Source organism: Cariama cristata, unplaced genomic scaffold (genome assembly GCF_000690535.1).
Source record: "Cariama cristata isolate BGI_N322 unplaced genomic scaffold, ASM69053v1 scaffold12380, whole genome shotgun sequence".
Lineage (NCBI taxonomy): Eukaryota > Metazoa > Chordata > Aves > Cariamiformes > Cariamidae > Cariama > Cariama cristata.
In genome coordinates, this window is record NW_009592989.1 from 1,712 (window position 1) to 13,140 (window position 11,429).

General features: G+C 39.2%; 1 protein-coding gene across 1 annotated transcript in view; it reads left to right on the plus strand.

The window, feature by feature from the left end:
- The window catches only part of LOC104166041 (radixin-like), a gene marked incomplete at its 5' end in the record, with an annotated part of 11,489 nt that extends 1,118 nt beyond the window's left edge, over positions 1-10,371 (plus strand). The window contains 2 exons of the mRNA XM_009705881.1: positions 159-319; positions 9,669-10,371. Coding sequence (XP_009704183.1) covers positions 159-319; positions 9,669-9,705 — 198 coding nt within the window. The remainder of the gene's footprint in view (positions 1-158; positions 320-9,668) is intronic.
- Between the last annotated feature and the right edge of the window lie 1,058 nt (positions 10,372-11,429).

Consider the following 11,429-nt stretch of genomic DNA (forward strand, 5'->3'; position numbering starts at 1 on the left):
TAGACCTCACAACTTGAGTTACTGAACAGCACAAGAAGCATTTCCTAGGTTGGCATTCAAGAAATCCATACCCAAGTTGCAGAATAGTTGTTATCAGAAATTCCAGAATCATTCAAAGATTAGTCAAAGCACTTAAATACAAATATTTTGTTCAACAGGCTTTAAGTTCTGAGTTGGCTCAAGCCAGAGATGAAACCAAGAAAACACAAAATGATGTTCTTCATGCTGAGAATGTTAAAGCAGGCCGTGATAAGTACAAGACACTTCGACAAATCCGACAAGGCAATACAAAGCAGCGTATTGATGAGTTTGAAGCAATGTGAGAGCTGTTATTTTGCATATATGTTCCTCATAAAGCTGAACCACCAACAGAGAAAAAAGCAGGCCTTTGCAGATTTGATGGATTACACCCCAGTTTGCCAAAGCACTTAATACCAGTTTGACTATAGTGGTTAAAAGACAAATTTAGGGGAAACTATTCAACAGGAAGGCAGTCTGTCATCCCTAGCTTTTGAGGGGGTGGGTGTGGAAAATGATAGCAGTTTTTTCCCCATCATGTTTTCAGTTTCATGGTTTCTTTTTTTTTTTCCTTTGGAAGCTGATGCGAAGTATAAAATGACTGACAAATGTATATATTGCTGAAACGTTAGGAAACAAAGAACAACAGAACTGAACCTAAACTGGATAAGTACTCTTTCAGTATGAAGTTTGAAATTATGTTTTTTCAATGTAGCTACACCATTAAGAGCTTGATATTGCTGACTTTCAGTTTTGTTTTTTGTCTCCCAAGTGAAATTCTTTGGTGTTTCATGTCCTGTCATCATTGATGGTTTTCTTTGCCTACCTGTTCACAAAGGTCTGGATGGCAGGTGGTAGTTCCAGGAAATATTTTTAAATGGAACACTACCTGTGGGCAGCACGTGGCTGCTGATAGGCTTGAATAAGTATTCCTTTTCCTAGGTGATTCTTTTAGATGTGCAAAATATTCTAATGCAGCAAAGGGAAAAAATGCAAAGCTTCATATGCTATTTGCTTGTAACTATTTTATTTGCAGTAGGGAGACCTGGACCTTTCTGGCAAGGGAGCATATGAAAACATCAGTCCCAGGGAGGGGACAGTATCCTACCTCACTACTATGTACATGATGACTGGTCCTTCAAACACCATAAAAAAACCCACCCTGTTTAAATTGCGACTATCACTACACAGTGATATCATGGAATGCTAGGAGCCCCTACTCCTAGGATTTTTACTTTAAGATGGATTTATAGTGCTAAATACTGCCTAACTGCCTTTTGTCGAGTTTAAATTGTAAAAGCATCTTGAGTGTTTTAAATCTGTAACCTGTCACTGGTATATTGTCTCCTGGGAGGGGTGTAGAATGTGCGTGTCAGTCTGGTTTTGGGTTTCCAAATACAAAATGAAAGTTCCCAGAATTGGAGTAAAAGTGTTTGTAGCTTCAGTTTTCAGTGAAGCTCAGTTTGTAATTGTTATATCTGATGTGAGATCATTCCTATCAAGTCCTTTCCCTCTTGAAAAGGAGACCTGCTTTTTTAAGAAATTTGCTTAGGAATTAAACTTTAGAAATACCTTTACAGTTAATGTGGACTGCAGTTACTCCTTCTGTTATAGCACCCTAGTAAATATCTACAGTGGAAGAACCCTGCTTTCTCTGAGGATGGTTCAGCTCTTTTCTGTTTGATACTACACACTCGTAAATTTACACTTATCTATTAAAATTTGCCATTTTATTAAACATTTTTTCATGCACAATAGTTTTAAATTTCTTATGAACAGTCCAACTAAGTTTTATTTTGTGGAGGTGAGGGTTGGCTATGTGGGGTGACATCATGAAAATAAAATAAAGATACATTAATATATTTTTGGTTTGTGGGGCTAAACATATCTTGTTGACCTTGAAGACTGATGTGCAGATGGTGTGCACATACTCCAAAATGCTGCTTAGTAGAAGTCAGTGTTTCTACTTGCAGTGCATTGTAAGAACAGTTTTTGTTTCACAGGCTTCATACACCGAAGCTTGAGCAAATTTCCGAGGTATTCAAACAGTTTGCTATAGCAGGTGAAATACTGTGCTTCCAGTGAGTTTTCGTATTCCCTGGAAAGTGTGCACTAACACCTGATACATCAATTTCAGTGCTGGGAAAAAATACCAGTAAAGTTTGCTGTTCATAAATCTACAATACTATAGAGTAGGGCTAAATGGATTAGATCCGTTTATAAAGCTGTGTGATTATTTTTTTTTTTTTTTTCCTAAACAACCAGGAACAACCATTTGTAATACAGATTTTCACAATGAACAAAGTGGTAATAGCTGCTGTCACCAGTAGTTGGGAACACTTACTGGTGTGGAAATACTAAGAATACATTTGATGATTACTTGGTGAAGTAATTTTCCACATGCTTTTTCCTTTAGCATCATGTTTTGTGTTGTACAATTAAGCTACAATTACATCTACTATTTTGGATAACATTCATTGGTTAACAATAAAGAGATACAGTTAATTTCTGTGAGGCCCATTGTTGTTATTTAATGCCCTTTATTTCTGACAGCTTTACTAAACACACTGTTGTAGCCTTTTTCCAGAGCAATGTACAAATTTTGATCATGTTTCATTTCATACTCAGGTCAAAATGAAATAATAAAATAAATAAATAAATAAAATTGTGTCCTTAGAGAATGATACTGTGCTTAAGAAATTACCACATACAGTTGGGAGGAAGCACTGGTGATTGTTGATCCAAACAGGATATGAATCATCAGAGCAAATTGGCTCTTTTGAGAACGGAGGTAATTTGGCCACTTAAGAGCTCTATGGGTGATGTAGGAACTTTCAATCACTGCCTACATATTGTTTAGCCCCAGGTTAAGTAGAATTTAGTTTAATAAATCAATGTCTTAAGCATTGAGAAACCTTGATGTGATTTTTGATACTGCACATGATAGTGGACAGTGCTGTCAAATATATACATGGCCATATGTTTTAGATAATGGCATATTTATGAACTTTTTCACCTGAGACACTTGGAGGAGGCAGGAACAATTTAGTATTAATCTGCTGAGCAGCTCTTGCATAAATTAGAGCTGCTCTCAGGTGACATTCCATTTTATCTTGTATTTGCTTGGCCTTGCACTTGGTACAAGCACATGACCCTTTCTGTTACTCCATATGGCAGAATTGCTATGATGAATTAAAATGTGTGCTTAATACTTTTAACTACATTTCTAGTTGTTCTGTTTAACCACATATTTCTAGTTTTATACTTTTCTTGGAGCCCCTCCTGCTTGAAGCATTAGATTTGAGGTTTCTCGCTTGTTAGAGAGCTTCTGCATACGTATGTAACTTCAGAATGTTGTGCTTGAAAGGGGAGGTAAGTGCTTTGAAAGGTAGTGTTTGTTTTGGTTTTGTGGTGTTTTGTTTTTTTTTAAAAAGTGCTTTTGAGGTGAAGAGAAAAGGGTGCAAAATAGGCCACTATTTACAGGCCAGACTAATGCAGTCACCCAGAATGCCTTGATATGAAAGAAGATATTCTGTCTTCTTGAATTAGTCCCCTCTGCACATCAAAACCTACATTTTTCCATTGGTTGTACTCTTTGAGTACATGTTTCTCATATACTCTGTTTATTTTGTCTAAAACAGAACAAAATTCATATCTGCCTTTTTAAACCCAGTTTGGAAAATGTTATTATGCTTTTGTCTCTTTCTTGAACAGCCCCAGAGGGACATGTTTTAAGTTACCTGCATAAGCCCCTCTGAGGAAAAAGGTTTGTTCTAAATGAAGTATTTTAAACTTCTGAGCAGAAAGTACCTCAAGTATGTTTTCTTAATAGTTTTTTTAAAGAAAATATAGAGATTAAAATGATTACTTAAAATGAAAAGGAACTTTTGTGTAAGTATTTTCCATGGTCTGTTCCAATGTGGATAATCTAAAAAGTTGTTCTCCCCAAGACATCAGGTTAGTTATAAGAATCGGGGATTTTAACAAAGATGATGTATCCCAGTTGGATGAGGTGGTTGATGCTAATGTTCATAAACGTGCTTTCTGAGTAAAAATAGCAAATAAGAAAATCGAAAGCTTCCTTACAAAAGAGCAAAGCTCCCTTTTATTAATAAAAGTTGTCTCATACAGGTAACAATGTATCTTGTCTGGGTGATAAGATTTTCCTGGAAAATGTAGTAAGTGTCAATGGATCAGCATACAAAGTGTGATAATTTGACTCCCTGAGAGCATATTCTGTCGTTTGTGCTTAGAGATTGAGTGTACCTGCCTCCCAGCCAAAATGCTGTGCAGGTTGGTCAGCCAGGTGGGTGGCTAGGAGATGGTGCTGGCTGGCCACTGTGGGCTCTGCTCTCGAGCAGGCCAGCGCAGCTCCTTTCCTCCCCAACCAGTTGGGCTGCAAACATGGCAGTTTGACACGGCTGGCTCTTTTCCCAGTTTGGGGACCCAGTCAGCAGCAAGGAGCAGCCTAGTGCTGGAAGGAATGGCATAATGGTGCAGAGTAATGGTAGAGGGCTAGAAGGGAAAAAAAAACCCAAGCAAACAGACATGGTGAGCTAGAATCCTTAACTGGGCCCTTTATTGGCTTGTGTTGAGGACTCCTTTTCAGCGTACTATTGCAGCATCCAGAGTCAGTATGTGTGACCAGTAATTTGTTTAGCAAATTCAGCAGCCAATTTGTTGGAGGGAATTGCACTTTTCATTTCACTGAGCTGAGCCCAGATCTATAGGCATAGGCCAGTTACCTGACTTTGTTGAGATTCATGGGGTCTGTCACTTGTGTTCACTTTACTATCTGCAGACTTTGAGTTGACAAACTGCTCCTTTAGAGTGCAGTTAGAGAAGCTTTGACATGTTTTGCTTTTTCTCCCTTCCATGCGAAGAATTGCTGACATACCAAAGCCCAAAAAGCCTCCTAAAACTCTAATCCCAAACCATCAAATTTCTTCACAAGAAGAAACCACGATATTTGCAGCAGTGCCTGTAATATTCTAGATACTCAGGAAAAGATTATGCCCACATAGCTCATAGTTCAGGGAAAGACAAAGTTAGCAAAGGGAAATGGAGCATTTTGAATTGCTGGGATTCCATTAGGTGTTCATATCGGCTTTTGTAAATAATGTGTCAGAGTGTTTCTGTTCACAGCAGTAGGCTTTAGGCAGCAGAAGAAATGAGGGGAGATGGAAATGCACATCAAAGGAGGCGGTCTGGTTGGTGCAAGTATTTGTGATGTGCATGTGTGAGAGTTAATGTACCCCGTGCTCTAGATAAGTGGATCAGGTGAAAACAGATCAAGCTCAGAGGTAGGACAATTGCATTGCCTTTTTTTTTTTTTTTGGGGGGGGGGGATGGTTTTAAACTACCTTACTCACACAAGAGGAGTTGCATTATCGGAATATTTAGCTGAAAGCTTTTAGAAAGTCTGCTGCCCAGCACCAAAAGATCTTGGACTTCTTAAAGCCACGTATACCCAGACTGGCCTCTGTATTATAACTTGCTAAATGTCAGCAGAAGACATCCTCTGCTGTCTGATAATTCTGCCTTAGGGCATTTCTGTGTTGACAAGGTAAGAGTTGTGTCCATGCACAGTTCTACCTGCCCCGCTGCTTGTTCCAGCAACATGAAACCTATGTGTATCCATGTGAGACAGTAATCACATAACAGACTCCATGACCACGTACACTGAACTCTGTGGGATCGTGTATCAAGTCCACGGTGCCCTGTCGCCTCAGCTTTCACACTTCTTATTCACCTTTGATTTCTTCATTAAACTTCATACAGCATTTAACTTCTTAATCAATAACTTTAATGTTATTCTATGAAACTGAGCTTCTAGTAGATGGTTGATGACTATGTCAAATGTTTTCTTAAAATACATTACACTGATAAGTTGAGATAGTCACACTTTTATTTGAAGAGCACTTCTGATTAATTAATAATCTCTATGAATATGGTAATTGCCATTGTATTGCCAGAAAGAGATTCATTTGCATTGGGGCTCAGTTTGAAACCTTTTCTGCCAACTGCACTTTGGTTTTTAACCAAGTAAGTTGAGAATGTGTAGGTAACACGCAGAACACACAGACCAGTCGAGCCTGCTGCCGCCTTTGTTCCTGGGAACAAATTAATTTATGTTTGAGTGAGGAGGTTCAGTGTTTAGGGATTTGGGACAGGACAGCAAGCTTGTTCACACATCAAAAATGTCTAAAAATGATAAGAAATCTTCATATCATTAGTTGACACTCCTGCTGTGTGTTTCCTGTCCTTGATAGTTTTTCTTCAGTTTAATTCACACCTTGAATTCTTGGATCTCTTCTCTTGCAGTGTTTCAGGCATCCATCTTGTTGCTCAGTGCAGTTGTACTTCTCCATACCATTTGAAAACACAGCTCTTCCTCTCTCTCATAGTATTTAAATTTAGAACTAACACTGCTACTTCTTGGAATAATCTTTGGATTAATTTTGGTTTCATGTTCTCTTATCGGGGATTCAGAGTATATGCTGCCTTATAGAAGAAATAACTGTATTGACCAGTTAATAATTTCTAGTAGCATTCTGGAGAACAGAAAATGTCAGCAAACAAGTATGTTAATACATGCATTAAACCAGGGAAGATCTGGATCACTGGTTATACCCATGAGGTTCAACTTTGAGCCTAGTCTTAGCCACGCACACAAGGGACCACATGGGAGAGAAATCCTGTGCCTTCATTGAGTAGCTTATCCATCTGTCTGGACTACACAACAGAAAGCACTGGAATGGGATGGTTACGCCTGCTCAAACAGCAAAGCAGTCAGGCACAATTGCATGGTGCTGTGGGTTTGGTTTCTTTGGTTTTCTGCACAACAGTTGTCCTGGATGTAAAAATACTAAAAAGAAGAAGAAGAAGGAAAAAAAAAAAAAAAAAAAAGAAAAACAACAAACAAAAAAACCCCAAACAAACAAAAACCCAAGCCATGAAATAGTTGACTTTTTCCTATGGATTCTTATTAAAAAAGTTATGGTTATATTCCTGCCTGGCTTCGAACCTTGTCTTACCCTGGTAAAAGCTGAACTCCTCTGTAGCGTCAGTGCAGATACCTTTGAGGAATTGGGTGTCCAGTGGCTCTTCAGCCCATCCTGACTTTAAGAATCAGTGGGGTGAAAAGATCTTGTACCTGTCTCTGTTCATTTTAATCCAGGGCCGTGAAAATAAATTCTGGAGAACCTTCTTTTTGATGGTGGCTTCTGTATGCTTTGGGTGGCCCTTTTCGTACCTGTTCCTCCCAGTCTTTGAACTGGTTCTTGCTTCTCACCTTGCTCTATTGCTGTTGTGGGGTTTTTGTTTGTTTGTTTGTCCTTGCTAGTGTGGCATGCTATTTGTTTCATCTGAAGAATATATTTCAGTTTAGATCAGTGAGAGCTTTAGTGCAATTAAATAACTTTGTTTCAGTATTATTGAATGCAAATTAAGACAGGGAAGGAAGATGTTGCATAATTACTAGTTTAAAAACATTATGGGGAGGAAAAAAAAAATTAAGCCTTAAGACTTACCAACAGAAGTCAGCATTAGGTGACTGCTTATACTACTGGGTGAAAACAAGAGGCAGGTAGCCGCCTATGGCAAGGCAGACTTTTTCTCAAGCTAAATTTATGGTGGCAAAGTACTGTGGTGAAATTCCCCAGGCTTTGTTGTCATTTGCTGCATTCCTTAGAGACCACTGAAGAATCCCATGTATTTCTTTCTTCAGTCATGTTTCCTTTAATTACTTCTGTTGTGGCTTATTCTATCAATTTAAGAGTAAAAATGCCTTTTTCTTCCCCAGTGATTTAGTAAAACTGTGCTTTGCTTATGACACTGCAACAAGCTTTGCAATCTGCAGCTTAATGGATGAAACTGTTTTCTGATGGAAAGGTCGTATAAATTGCTTTGTGTTTAACTGAGCTTGATAAATTGTACACACACATATATATATAAAAAGCATATATAGCATGGTTAAACTGGATGTGATTAAATACAGCATGTGGCAGCAGGCCTTGTAATGGCTGTACTAAAGTGAAACACACAGGTTGCTACTTATTTTTATTTAAACTTTGGTCTTGAACAGTTTCAGAAATCAAACTTTTTTTTAAAGCTAACTGTGTTTAAAAAATTATTTTAAAAATATTACAGGATGCAGAGGTTCAGTTTTGTCCTAATTATCAAAATAGGATCTATTTACCTGCATGTCTGTTTTTATGCTCCCGCAAAAGCGGGTTGTTTCTGGGGATCCCTTAGTACCAGGACACATTTCACTGGTTTCAGTGGTACCTTCCCAGTCTGCATTGTCACCCAGAAGCCTGTTTCTCCTCCCCACCCCTAGCCAGGAATTACTGTCAGACTTTTAGAACACTAGAGCGGGTTTTAGTAGTTCTAAATCTTAACCACACGTCTTATTTAGTTATGCTCAAGCCCTGGAAGTTCCCACTGACTTTCTGTGCCAGAAAATTATTTGTGTGGGAAACAGGCTGTGGTATAAAATTTGGTGTGACGTTCCTACATGTTATGTGCTGTAGCTGCGCTCGTAAATGTAAAAAAGTGCTGTTGAGGACTTACTACTTTTGAATAGCAACTCATTCCCTATGCTTATTGAATGACAAAGAGAATCTGGTAATTAAGTCTTTTTCCTGATTCCTTTTGTATAAAATTCTGATTTATTAATACTTACAGCTGAAGTATTTCTCTAAAACAATGAGAGGTTTGCCCTATAGGAAGGCTGAATTTAAAATACTGATTATTCTTTTGTCTAGTCATAATATAATATATTTAAGGAAGTAATTCTCTAAAAGGAAAACGTTCTTTAAGCCACTTCAACACTGAATTTTCATAAAAATCAACATGGAAAATGTACATTTTTGCAATGTATCTTCACTCAAGTAAATTTTGACTCATTGTGAAGATTTCCACCAGAGAACTTCAGACTTTAGGAGAGAGATAAATTTGAGAGAGATTCTTTGTGCTGTCCTCACCTTTTCTCCAAAAGGCTCACGCAAGGCAACAAACCGAATAAACTAAACTCCAGAGCTTATACAGCAATCGGGATGTGTGCTGTGCTGAAAAAATAAATGAAATCATATCGGCTGTGATTGAATGTTCTACAAATATGTCCTGTATTTGGTGTACTTATGCACAAGGCGTATTGCTTCAGCCACCTTTGGGAGCAGTTTTAACCCAGTCTTACCTGTGTCGCACTCAGCTGTGGTTTGGGTCGTCTGCATTAGCAAATTAGTCCTTTAAAACCATTCCCTGGGTGGATTTTAGGTTAGGTTCCTTATGATGCTAAAATTTGTCATCAAAACTGTACTGTTATGTGCAAGAATTTGACTCTGGCATAGCAGAGTAGTTAGAGGGATGGACCTGCTCTTCAAGCTGCTGAAAGTCAATGAAGCTGAGTTCTGGGCGTCCTTGGGGGCCTTGGCCACAAGAACCACGTGTTTCTTAAATAATTCTTTTTCTGATACTCCCTTGTTCTGCCGACATCTTAGAAACAAAATTCACTTGGAAATTAAATTCAGAGTAGTTACAGGGAGTGAAGTATGGCTCTTACAATGTTGCTGCATATTTCTATTTATTGTTTTTGTTTAGTATCCTTTTGCTAAATCTACTTGATCTCTCTGTGTCTTTTTGTGCAGGTTACAAAAGTACGATCTCTTGCAGCCCTTAGGATAGGAACAAGGTAAAGATCAGCAGAAGACCTGGGGTCTGCCAAGGCCTGCTGTTGCACTTCAGTAAATCTGGACAGTTTACAGCGCTTTAACTTAGGTGCTGACTGGTCCATGAGGAGTTTTTTGGAAGGACCAGGAAGCACTGTTACAACATTTTGTTAGCATTTGGTTGTCTCATGGTCTCTCTAAATCTTTCCTTTATTGTCTTTTCCCGGGAGAAAATTAGCTTTTTGAAGTATTTAAGCTGTTGTTCTTCCCAGAAAAACAGGAAATATGATAATCTTTAACGTGTAATGGGACGTGCTAGAGTGAACAGTGATGTGACCCTTCAAAGTGCTTGGGGGAATCTTGTAGGCTTTGCCCACAAACGAGGTAGTGTGGGAAGCCTGACTCTATAACCAGCCTGGGTAAAGTGAAATAAGAGTAGATACTTTCCAAGTTTTATTGGTTTTCTACACAATTTCTAATAGCCTTGATGATACATTAATAGTGTCAGATTAATTTTCTAATGTAAAACTCCCAATTTAATATGTCTGTACATACATTTCCAGTGTAAGCACCCGTTGCTGCTTGCCTTTTTGTACGCTATTAGGATGTGCATACTGTGTATACGGAACTGCATTGAATTGTGCACCCAGCACAAAAGCCTGAATAAATGAGTGTTAACTTTAATCCAGAGAATCGCTTTTCGTTTGATGATCAGTGTTCCTTATTGTTAGTGAAAATTTTTTTCACTTCTCTGAGAAGTTTAATTCATTTTGTGGCACCAATCCAAAGTGGAGTTTCCAGGTAAACGTCTTGTGCTGTGATCAGATAAGCCATGGAAGGCTGGATTTGCAAAGAATGGGTCACTCTTGAAGGAAAAGATGGGAGCTGGTATTTAGGGAAGCTGGTAATTGAGTAGATGGACACCTGAGTTATTCCCAAGTTCAGCTAGCATCCCCTGGGAATATACCAAACCTTGGAAACACTTGTGTTCCTCGCAGTGCCTTCTTGGACAACGGCCTCCTGCATTGGGAACTGTGTGGGTAGATCCATCAGAGGACTTTAGATCTGAAACAGCAGCTGGCAAAGCCTTACAGCATGTCCCCAAAATTGGTAGCTGATAACTGCCCAGTGCGGGAGCTGCCGTGGTGCTCTGCAAGGTTCCTGTGGACGTGGGATGCTGCCTCGGTGGGTTTCGCCGGGGCACCACTAGCTGAAGACCCTGGATGAGCCCTTGGAGGACAAGGTTTGGGTTCAGGACACCAAGAGGAACATAAAATCCAGAGGTGTGGGATTTCAGGGGCTGCTTCGCACATCTAGGCCGGCTCGCTCAGCACTTGAGTGATTCTTTTAAAATTGTTTCTGCAGCCTCCCTCTCCCTGTGTGACACATGCAGGGGGGCCTGGAGATGTTCCTGGTGCTCAGGGGAACCAAGGCTCCATGAATTTTCTCTCTAGCCAGATTTTAAAGTGTTTCTGCAATAACTGCCACTTGAAGCAGCCTTCTCTAAGGCAATGTTTGCTTCATTTACCAACAGTGAAAGGCAGTAAGACCCTTTCACACAAATACATCTTCGGTACAACTGCAAAATGTTCCTGAGGATTTTATTTACTGTTGTGTTGCCTTTGCTGATGTCTGTCTGTGATGCTTTCTGGCTTCTGTTTTCAGTGTTGAAGTTCTCTGGTGGACGTTCTGCAGAGGGGGAATTGGGCAAAATGAAGTGTAGTGTACCTTAGCAGCCAG